Here is a 12,280-nt window from a genome sequence, read left to right on the forward strand (position 1 = left end):
TATAGAGAACTAAACAATGGGCATTCACAACAACACAACAATGGACATTCAATTTCTTTATCCAGTAATCCCACCCTCAAACATTCATCTCAAATGTGTTTGCATGCACACACTATAGAAAGCTACACTTAAAAGAGTGTCATGACTCATGATTGAAGAATATCAAAACTAGAATTTTGTACTTCCTCTATCTTACCCTTTTGCAATTGAAACAAAATGATTGTACAGTGGAGCTGGGTGATAACAAATGCCATATCTATCGGCTCCTATGATAATCAAACCCGTTTCCTGGGGCCTTGGAACGGACTCCACCGTTGCCTGGGGCCTTGGAACGGACTCCATTGTTACCAGATGAAAATGTCTAATCAGCTCTTTATCATCTTTAAGAACAAATGCCTTGAGGGGCATTTTCCATGATAAAACAGAAAAACATCATTGAGAACTGAAGCAGAGACCACCAAAAATAACCTGTGACAATTGCAAATTCAACTAGTAGTTAACAATACAGTATATAGAATTAACTGTTATATACACAATAGGTTTTGTAAAAAAGTAGCTACTGATAACCATCCTTCTCTTTTCCAGATTTAAGATAACTAAACATTTTCAACTGAGTGAAGAAAATCAATAATTAGCCTTTTCAAATGAGTGAAGAACTCAATCAGGGACGTTTCAGCATTATAAGAAGGATTCTATTTTTCCTATTTTAATATTTGAAGAGAGACGAAGAGAAAAATTTTGTGGATCTGTGAACCATGTTGACTATGTTCATGCTTCCTTTTTTTGACAAGTACCAAAGGAACAAAATAACCTTTGATGCCCACATCAGACAGACCAACTAGCAAGCAAACTGGCATGTCAAAACACATACATGCAAACGGACACATTCTTACACTTTGAAATGTCAGCATATACCGCTGTTGGTTCTAAATATGCAGCAGCATGTGATCAAGGGTAAATAAATAAATAAATAAATAATAAATAAATCATGAATGAATGTACAAGAACCAACCTGGATTAAATGGCTAATTTTGTGAACTTTGCAACAAAAAGTCCACTAGTTCGGGATGTCACAGGATCAAAGCGCAGGGTCTTTGGTATTTGTCCACTCTTACAAGGCCAATTTTTTGCAGCATCTATTTCCAACAACTCTGCAGAATCAAATAAAGAATACTGCACTGTAAGACAAGAAAGCAAGAGATGATAACAAAGGCTCCATTTTTTGTAACTGAAAATATGTAAGAATGAATAACATTTATTGAAACAACTTGAGCTCAAGGGTGTGTTTCAAAGGATCTAAGATTGATTTCTAGTCCCGATGAGATATTTCTGGACTACTGGTCTGAGCCAGCCCACCTTGTTCAAGGATCCAGGATGAGCTTTCCAAACCACTTAAATTAAACCAAGATCGTGTAATATTTGGTTATCTTTTCCCATTCACAACTGAATGGGTTTGGTGGACTCTGACAAATCATTATACCCTATTACTATTGGAGTGAAAAAAAAAAAAAAAAAAGAAGAAGAAAAAAGAAAAAGAAAAAAAAAGAAGAAGAAAAGAAAAGAAAAGAAAACATAATTATACATTTCGTAGATCATTGATACAAAGAATTCTGTATCTTAATCCTTAATAGTGGATTTCTTGTATTAATGCATGATAATTAGTTTTCAGATTTGACCTGAACATTGAGGAATTTAAACAATGCTCTCCCTTCTTGTCATTTTTTAACCCCACTTGTATCCTCATCCTCCACATATAAACATGAACTAAGTGGTTCATAAATTTGCAAACCCTTTTGCATTCAATCAATAGAAACTAGAAAGTCTCCCCTTTAGATCATTTCCTTTTAACCTCGTTTGGTACAGTTCCGATCACTAGCTCTTGAAAAGTTGAATAACATGTTATAGAAGTTATTTGCTGCTTAGCAGGGCTCTGTGAAAACCTGATGCTGAAACAGTTGCCACTTCCTTTTTCATTGTCAATTGGCTCCATCTATATAGTTCTATATTTTTAGCTTTAGTAATAACTAAAATGGGTTGCCAAGAGAATTCCAATTTTTTCTGGGCTGAATTTTTCAAGATTGTACAACCAATGGGGTAAATTGCATACTAATCACAGAAACTGACCACCAAATATTTCCTATTTTAAGGACTGATGAAAGCTTCCAACCCATTTTCCTCTTCAAGATTCAGAAGAGGCAAAAGAAAAAGATTGGAAAAGAACAAAAAACTGACTGCCATATGAACTTTAAAGCCAAGTTTACCGGGGATCTTGGAGGGGATTCCACAAGATCCTCTGGCTCTTCGGTCATCCTAAGCGGGTTGGGTTGATTGTCAAATTCCTATTCCCATGATGAGCATATGATACATTATTCAGTTGTAAGAAGTTATACGCAGGATGAGTTTTTCACCTTTTAATTCATTTCCTATTTATTAAGTACAGTCAACAGAATTCCTAATGCACATGCCAGTAGTTTGAAGGATACCTAATTATCAAGAAAATAACAAAGCATTTAGGATCTTTTAGTGGTGTCAACATGCTTTGTTCCCTTCAGTTCCATAAATCCAACTTCCCTTCATGCAAACAAGCAAAACCTCTAGCCGTTGGTATAAGGACATTATGGTTCCCAGAAAAGACACCAGGATATTTGCTCAAAAAAATTCCAACACGAATTCCTGGCTAAAATTACAGAATATTCCGAACATAACAAAAAGAAACACAACAAATATATAACTGCTAGATTTAAAAGCAAAAGGAACTTCACCTGCAGAAGCATTTTGTAAAAGAAACTGCTCCACGACATCTTCATTCTGAGCAATTGTCAAACTATTACCAGAAGGTAAAAGAGCAAAGAGAAAGCACAGGAATGTAAGTAATCTTAACCCGGGGAAAAACCGAAGAACGATACTGGAAATTTCAGGAAATGATAAAAGGTACCTGCACGTGCTGTAGACAAGGGATCCCCCAACTTTTAGCAATCTAAAGCCATTGATTAGAAGTTGCAACTGCAAGGTAATGGAAAACATATTGTTAAAAGAGAATCCTTGAAGTAATCAGCAGTCAGTCAGCCACACAAGGCTTCAGTTTCCAAGAAACTTCACCTGTCCATATCAAAATATAGTTTCCAAAATAAAGTTTTGAACAACAAAAAAATTAAACTTAAACTAATTGCTAAAAATGTTTAAGAATGGCCTGTCGACCAAGTTAAGTGTATGGATACTCAACTCAATAAGTTTTAGTCCTTACCATTTGGGGTCCGGGTCCGCCACATACATCTTGTCCCCGAATTGTTCTATATAGTCATATACTTGATCGAAAATTTAATGATGTACTAGATTTTTGGAAGCATACACTCCAATTTATATATAAAGGGGGGAAAAACAAAAATAACCCTAAGTTCCTATTGTATCCAAAAAGACCAAAAAAATGACTTTAACTATGAGGTTAGTCCCCAAGTATTACTTAGGTTGCCTGACGGGACCCCTGTACGGATCAATAGTGGTTGCATCACTATGTCCAACTTTGCATAACCTTCTTCGTTCTTTGATACTTAAGTGAGTTGCTTTAAATTTAAAGTAATTATCCATAGTAGTCGCCATTTAAAAAAACACATATAAAAAACCTACAAGAGCACAAGCACCTGAAGCTGTTGCTTCGATTAGATGAAATCTCAAAACATAACTGAAATGTAAATAAAGATGGACCAATCAGGGAGTTACTTGAAGGACAGTCAAGTCATCAGTTCTCTCCGCATTCAATACGCGACGTTGAAGAGTTTTCCAGCCCCAATGTTCAAATTTTTGTATGTGTCTAATAGAACCATCATGCGTGCACTCTGCATCAACAAGGACCTGATTTTTAAGTTCCAACCAGTCATTAGCTTTCCAACAGAGTGAAGAAGCAAAACTAAGCAAAATCTTTGTGAAATAGAGATAAACAACAAGCTAGACACATACAGCATTTTTTAATTTTTCATATTTTTTAATCATTAATACAACACAAACACCTGCACCCCAATTGAGACTTGAACCCTGCAGCTCCCTTTTGGAAGTGGCAGGATATATCAATCAATCTAATAGCTGGTTTCTACATGCCAATAATGAATTTAATGAAGTGAAATTAGAGAAAGCAAGCAAGCAGAATTTAGTTGTTTTGTAAAAAAATAATAATAATACGGAAAAAATAAAGAAAGAGTAAAAAAAAAAGTGTACCTTGTCATAACCACAGTGCAAAACCTCATTGCCGCACAATGTTTGATATAAATCACTTTTATTGAGGCCAACCACTCCAGAACGCCGTCCGTAAAATATAAGCTCTGGATCTTGAAGCCTTGAAACTAACTGAGAACCAGCACTTTCCCTTGCTTTAGCCACCCTTTTCCTTTCTTTGTATGATCTCCTAGACGTCCATTCTTTGTATATATCCGCCTTTTCTTCCAAAACAGATTCACCTGTTTAATACTAGAAAGAATGATAAAACTTCAAAAAGGGAGGTGAGTACAACTAACCAAGCCAACAAAGTTAATCACACTATAAGCTTTAAGTAATTGTATCATTACTTCTTTCCAGATATATTACATGTTTTAGAATCTGAATGAACCCTGACAGGTAGTAGGGAAAATGTTGTCCCATCAGCAACAAAGAGACGACAATGATCACCAAGTGCATATTTCTGCAACATGGTTCTGCAAGCTGCCAAGCGATGTCTTGCAACATCAACACCAGTCACAGAACCCGAACAACCAAGAAGGTCCAATATCATGCAGAGTTTAGCACCTGAATATAATCAAATGAGAAATGAGAAATGATACTGAATGAAAATCATAAAAATGACGGCCATGCCGCCGCATGTGAAATTTCAATCAGACACTTCTGCAATTGATAAACTCCCACAACATTGAAAAAGAAATATCATATGCCATCACAATATGATGCTAATTAGTTTGATCAATAAAAAATGCCTTTTCTTCTAGTGTTATTAAAAATGCTTGTAACTAAGAAGCAAATTATCCTACAGACTGATACTGCTTAATGACCAATGAAGCCCTAATAGGATTCCAACTGTAACTCATCACAATAAACTATTTCCAGGTTTAGGAGTCTATGTTTGAGATAGATCATAGATAGATAGATAGAAAAATTCACCAAAGGCCCTGCAGGACAAAGGTACAGGGTACTACAACACCACCTAGCCTCTGTAGAACGCAAAATAGGCTGACAGCTGAACTGATGTCATTGAACCCAATTCTTCAAGAAAGTCCATTGTTCCTTTTTAGCATGCAAGGCATACTCAGTAACTTAACCGAAACATTTAGGTTTTCCGTTGATATGAAATGTTAGTGCCTTAGTGGAACCTTTAGTCTTCGCTTAAAATGATAAAGATAATAAAGAATAATTGGAGGTGTGTGGGTGATATTTATTTTTACTTTTTTGTTTCTCTTTTTTCAGTTTTGATAGGTCCAGATGTTAAAACTCAAAATGATGATGGTACCAAATTAAGTTGCATTCCAATGAACTAATGAGTAATGTATATCTATGTTTAATTCAGTAGTTCAATTGGGCCAGCAGGGAAAACACACTTACCAGGAGCAGCACATAGATCAAGGATATGATCACCCGATGAGATATTCAAAGCTAAAACAGCAGCTCCAGATGCCGCATCAATCCCATACATCTGGACACCAGACCAAAGTGAATGGGAAATTTTACTCTCTTTTTTCATATTGAAAAGTTAGTATAATTGGAAAACAAATTACCATCTGAAATAACAGAAAATAAAATGTGGTGCTGTGAGGTAAGCATAGAGCAAACTATTCTACATCCTTCTACTGAAAGGGAGAATTTCAATGGTAGAATTTACATTTTGAATCAAATCAATGTCAGGACATTAAGAATTGGCAAACAACTACGATGAGAAGGAAATAAAAACATAATTCATAGCTTAGAGAAATAAAAAAAGTTGTGAGCAATAAAAAGCAACATCTATTAGCAATTTAGCAGACGAAGCAAATAAATAATAGACTTTGTCGTCCACGACCTTTGGAGTTTGGATAGTCTAAATTTAGTCCATATTTCTGTAAAAGTAAGCATATTATAAAATTTTTATTAGGATTTGCAAGACATAAAATTTCTACAAACAGACGTACTCCAATGCTCACCTTTCCTTCTTGATATGCCTTAGACTTAGCAATCTGAATATCAGGTGGAAGAGAATAGAAATTGGGTAGCCAAGCCACTTTCTCAATCTTACATTTGATCTCAGCTTCGATCTCTTCAAGATAAGCTTCACAGCCAGGTTTCAACCTTTCAAGTATACATATCATCCATCAGCACAGAACCCAAATGCAAAAGCATGCATGAGCACAAAACAACACATAAAAATATTTTTTCACATTTTGTTTTTGAATCACACCAACTTTTCCAAGAAACAAAATGAAATTTAAATTGGACCAGTACGTAGTTAGAACAATAAATGTAGTGTTAAAAGAGTTCCTAATTTAGAAGGAGACGAAGTGATGATAAATAAAATATGTTTAAAAAAGCTATTATATATTGACATTCGTCGTTAAAAACTCCAAGTACCTTATATACCGAGGGGTTGAATCACTTGTAGTATAAATTGAAGGGTCGAGTCCATTCTCGCTGAGAAAATCAAGAAACGCATCAGGCAGAGACAAATTCGAAGCGGCTTCAACATCCATCTGTTCAAAAGGTACCAGTAACCAATCAAAACATCAATTGAGTAAGCTAAAGATTAGGAAAACTAAAATAGCCCTTAAATGCTCCGTTTGGTTGCCGAGAAAATTCCACTGAAGTAGAAAGAAACCATATGGTTTGAATTTTTTTATTTCTTTTTGAGAATTTAAGATCCAATGACGCCAGAAAGATTACCCACCGAATGTAAAAAAAGAAGACGACATATAGATGTTCACCTGAAATGAACAACAGTAGAAATTTGCTCCGTCTTGTTAAGCTGAACCCTAATAAAAATAAATAAATAACAAAAACATCTCTATATATAATTTTTTTTAATCACAAAAAACCCCTCAACCAGCAGGGTGGGATTGTTTTTGAATTTTTGCCAAAAATACCCCCAATATCCAAGTCTTTTGTGCAATATGCGCACTTGTGTGAATTTAGTTAAAAGAAACTTTTATTTTTTTTTTTCTTAAATAATAATATTCAAGCATCGCGTTACTTTTAATTAAGTAAAAAACATCAAAATGAATAAAATTAAAAAGAAGAATAGTTACGGGTGCAACTACATTGTTGCATGTTATTTCTTGAACACATGACTAGCATAGTTAAATTATATAATATCAATTTTTCCTCTTTTTATATTTAAAAAAATAAAAAAAAGCTTACTATTTTATGTCATTCAATTACTTTTTATAATTAAAATTTATTTTTTTTGATCTAATTATTTGATCAAATGTCCATCTCTTATACTTATATATATACTTGTGCGTAAACATCATATAAAATTAAAAATATAATATAATAATGGTATATATAATATAGAATATGAGTAAACATATAAGATTTGAACTTATATGTAATTGCACTCATAACTATATATTTTATTTTTAAATTTTTTTATATATTTTTTTTAATTAAAAGTATGGTGATATATTTAACCGAAAATATATAAATATTATTATTTGATAAAGAAAAAATAAATAAAACTTTTAGTTAAATTCACTCAATTAGGCAAATTGCATAGAACCTCCATTTACTTGGTTAATGGGGGTATTTTTTGTAACCATTCAAAAAATAACCCCCTTTGGTTAGTTGAAGGAGATTTTTTGGTAAATAATAATAATCGTAAAATAGGGATTTTATTATAAAACAGTGAAAGTTAAGGAGAGTTAAATGTAGTTTGCCCATTATTACATTTATATCTTGTAACCCATTGCACGTGAGGGCATCCGGTATAATAATAGCTATACAGGCTAGATGTTATAAGATAGACTTATCCCACAACGAATCCGGATGAATAAATGAATGGATATATATAGGTTGGGTGTTAGCTCCATCTAACAATTTAAGCTTTTAGATTGGATCGCAAAATATTCGACTTGTTACAGTTAGTATCAAAGCCAGACTCATTTTTTAATTCAGTGTTACGTCAAATCCCCCTCAAAGGGGTTTGGATTGAAATGAGCAACTCGGGTAGGCAGAATGGCCATTCTGCCCGACTGCAATGGCGTTGCGAGTTCAGTGGAGTAGAATGTTACAAAAAGTCTTATATCAACTCCTATGTGGTTTGAGCATAAATATAAAGACATTAAATATTTTGTCACAATTAAATAAATAAAATAAAAAATACATTGCATATTTTTTTTTCACATATATGACCACCCCCTTTATTTTGTTACTGGGGTATGCTAATATTTTTTTTTTGGGTGGGCTAATTAATACTAGTAATAAATTTTATTTATTTATTTATTTTTGCTAGGCTAAAATTGCCTATAGTAATAAATAAATAAATAAAATTGGGGTGGGCGAAATATACACCTAGATCCGCTCTTGCCTTTGACGGATGAGCCGACCTGTCTTTCACACTACAATAGAGACCGATCATTTTTTTGCAGCACACCTCTCCACTCGCCTTAACAAGATTCGCAATGCATAAAATAATAAGGATCTTAGGAGAGATCTTATGGAACATTTGTGAAATAAATTTGATAATGAAGAAGTTTAATGATAATATTGAGTAAAATGTATTTTTTTTATATTGTTTGTGATGAATAAAATATTATTTTTAAAATTTTTGTTTCTCATGTATCTGTTGACAAAGTTAAAAGAAAAAAAAAATTAAAAGCAAAGAAACAAAAATTTTACATATTTTTTCAGAAATAAAAATAAAAGAAACAAAATCATACATATTTTTTATAATGAAAATAAATTACATAAAAAAAAGAAGAGAGAAAAAAGAAAAGAAAAATAAATCAATTTTTTTTTTTCACAAATAAAAACAAATCATATATGACCACCCCCTTTATTTAGTTTATTCAATATTGCATTTTGTTGTTGAATAATTTATACTTTCAATGCTTTTGTTAGAGCTTTCGATTTATTTTGGAATAGATATCTCCAACTAAGGGCGGATTTAAGAATTGTTAATGGGGTATGCTAATATTTTTTTGGGTGGGCTAATACTAGTAATTATTTTATTTTATTTTTTTGTTGGGCTAAAATTACCTATAGTAAAAATAAAAAATAAAAAATTTGTGGTGAGCGAAACATACACCTAGATCCACTCTTGCCTCTAACGGATGAGCTGATTTGTCTTTTACACTATAATAGAGACCGATCATTTTTTGCGTCACACATATCCACTCGCCTAAACAGGATTTGCAATGCATAAAATAATAGGATTCTTAGGAGAGATCTTATAGAATATTTGTGAAATAAATTTGATAATGAAAAAGTTTAATGACAATATCGAGTAAAATATATTTTTTTCATATCGTTTGTGATGAATAAAATATTATTTAAAATTTTTTTGTTTCTCATATATTTGTTGGCAAATTTAAAAGAAAAAAAAATCAAAAGCAAAGAAAAAAAAATTTACATATTTTTTCAAAAATAAAAATAAAAGAAACAAAATCATACATATTTTTTATAATGAAAATAAATTACATAAAAAAAAAAAGAAGAGAGAGAAAACGAAAAGAAAAGGAAAGGAAATAGCCGCTAGTTTTTTTTTTATAACATAAATCAGTTGAGTTTTTCATTACAAAAGAGCCTTGATTTTTTGTTTACCAAAAGGAAACAAAAGCAAAGGGGCTGCTTTGGGCCACATTGGCTAACAATAAAGCTGCTACCCGTCGCCATCGATACAACCAGCAAAATGGGCGAGCCCACTAATGGCCAGTACCGTCGTTTCCTTTGATGTTAATACTTACCCATTAGCAATTCAGCTTCAAAAGGTTCACCATAGTCAAGGGATGGGATCTCATTCCTCATCTTCAATAATTGTTTTTTCTCTCGTACCCGCCCTCATCTCTGGTTAAAATTTCACTCCCATCTCATTCCGCCCCCCTTCCCCACCCCGCTACGTCCCCATCCCGATTTAACACGCGCTATAATTTTTTTTAACACATAATTTTTTTATTCTTAAATTCTAAGATTTAGGATAACGGAGTTATAAATTTTCTTAAGTGTGTGTCGGAGACTTAGAATTGTGTTTATATACACTTAATCTAATTTAGTAATATATCATAATATATAAGGGTATTTTAGTAAATGTATACCCTAAACGGACGGGGCAGGATGGATTTACCCTATCCCCGCACCGCCGGATTTTCAAAAACTATCCTATCCCCATCCTCATTTACATAAAAAGATTCCAAATCCATCCTAAATGAGACGAGATGGGATGAATTCCCGTTGGTTTGAGAATTTTTACCATTCCTAACCATTGTGCTCAGCCTAAATATTTGTTCGTAATTAAATACATAATTGTGAAAAAAAAAAAATTCCCATACATAATTGGTCCGTGACATTGTGGACGACCATAAAATAATATTTTCAATATAAAGAAAGTTAAGAAAGTGAATGGGTCTATGCGCATCACCTATTATTAGTAATTTTTTATGTCGATGTTCTGGTCAGACCAAGAGGAATGTTGCAATTTTATTAATTTGTTCCAACACGAACCTCTGATGGAAAATCTGGTGATTCGTTTTATTATTATTTTTTCCGATAGTACCCCTTTTGGAAAAATATGGTGAGCGATTTTTGAAATAAAATGTTAAAACGCTCAAATTTTTAATTCACCAACTGTGAAAGAAAATGGACTGCGAGAATCGTGCCCATATATCTCACATCATTTATTTTTGGTGCAATTTAAGTGGAATATTGAAGCTCAACTCTATACAAGCATAAAACTCTCAACCCAACAAATTCATCGAATGCATTTATTTATCTATTTTTTCTTTTATAAACTCGGATTAAACTCATGTTGGTGGGATTTGACTTGACTTCGTCGTGTTAATAACATAATACAATAATATTAGATAATTTTCGACTATCACACTTGTCCGTGTCCAACCAAATAATGTCAAAAATGATAGTATTATATTATTTTATTTAGACAAAATTAATTATCAAATTTGACTATAGCATTATAAAATTATGCTGGCTGGTATGAAATGGCAACAAACCACTTGGCCAATAGTATTTCTGTCTAGTCTGCCTAAATATTTTCCTTTGCTCGTATGCCAATTGTCCTTACACGAATGCCCTATTTTCGATTTTAAACTCGTGAATTCCTACCTAAAATTATAGACATTTCGGACACGGATAATATATTAACACTTCATTTGCAGATAGTTTCTGCACACTTGGTCGACATTTTCTAACGCAAGACTTACATACACAACCACGAGCAGAATAATCATATTTGATAATCTTAAAAATAATATGAGCACATATAAATCAAAAGTGAAGCATAAAATTATACTTGTTTATTTGAAAACAAAAACTTTATAATGACAAAGTAGTGGAGTAATAATATATATGACATAAAATCAATTTAATAATGATATAATTTTATCTTTTAAATCATGAGGAACTTTTAATATAGAAATTTAAAATAAACAAAAATTTATAACATTTTTATTCAATAAATATATATAAATAAATTTTTATATTTATACATCAAATCAGTGTTTATTTCCATGTTAACTTATTGACTTATCTGTGTTATATCTATGGATATCTATGTTTCCAAACCTCTTAGGTTCAATTTTGAATTTGTGACCAAACAAAATGGAATGGAATTTTTTTTTTAATTTTTAATAGACAAGAAGTGTTAGAAATTATATTAGTAAATGTAGAGAATCAAACTCCAAAATTTGGCTGTAAACCTCTGTTTGCACAATTTTCGACTCTTGAGATGTGCGGGCGTGCCAGAGTCCTTGACCCAAACTCAGGGTATGAGCCAAACCATATTCCGCATGTTGGATTGGTCCCGAATATTGATTATGCAACCGTGAGAAGGCGGGAAAAACACCTCCTACTGGGTTAGCATTGCCTTGATAACAGGGACTTAAATTTTTCTTAAATGGTTGATGAAGATGATGTGGAGAGTAAAATGAAGGAGAAAATAATGGTGGCAAATTGAATGAATACATCTTCTTGTTAAAACAAAGTGATATTTCATTATTAGCTAATGAAAATACTAAGTACAAGCTAGAATGTATCAGACACTAGAGTATATGAAATAAAAGTGGAAACATTTATAATTAACTAATACTAAAGAGCAAGACAACGA

The 12,280-nt window shown here is 32.5% G+C and overlaps 1 protein-coding gene across 2 annotated transcripts; it reads right to left on the reverse strand.

Annotated features, from left to right (window-relative positions):
* Positions 1-6,989, reverse strand: LOC132283235 (multisite-specific tRNA:(cytosine-C(5))-methyltransferase trm4b). Of its 2 annotated transcripts, none has more exons than XM_059785158.1 (11): positions 6,930-6,989; positions 6,580-6,698; positions 6,156-6,300; positions 5,581-5,671; positions 4,576-4,773; positions 4,210-4,448; positions 3,718-3,849; positions 2,936-3,003; positions 2,763-2,824; positions 1,013-1,151; positions 1-468 (listed from the first exon to the last, which is right to left on the reverse strand). In XM_059785158.1, exons 2-10 carry the CDS (start codon positions 6,696-6,698, stop codon positions 1,018-1,020), a joined length of 1,188 nt encoding a protein of 395 aa, XP_059641141.1. In that variant the 5' UTR covers positions 6,930-6,989; the 3' UTR covers positions 1-468; positions 1,013-1,017. The 2 variants fall into 2 exon arrangements, with proteins under 2 accessions (XP_059641141.1, XP_059641142.1); XM_059785159.1 differs by having other exon boundaries at positions 6,893-6,970.
* Between the last annotated feature and the right edge of the window lie 5,291 nt (positions 6,990-12,280).

This window comes from Cornus florida, unplaced genomic scaffold (genome assembly GCF_030987335.1).
Source record: "Cornus florida cultivar Cherokee Brave unplaced genomic scaffold, ASM3098733v1 CherokeeBrave_3.0.0_Hap2_Chr11, whole genome shotgun sequence".
Taxonomy (NCBI): Eukaryota; Viridiplantae; Streptophyta; class Magnoliopsida; order Cornales; family Cornaceae; genus Cornus; species Cornus florida.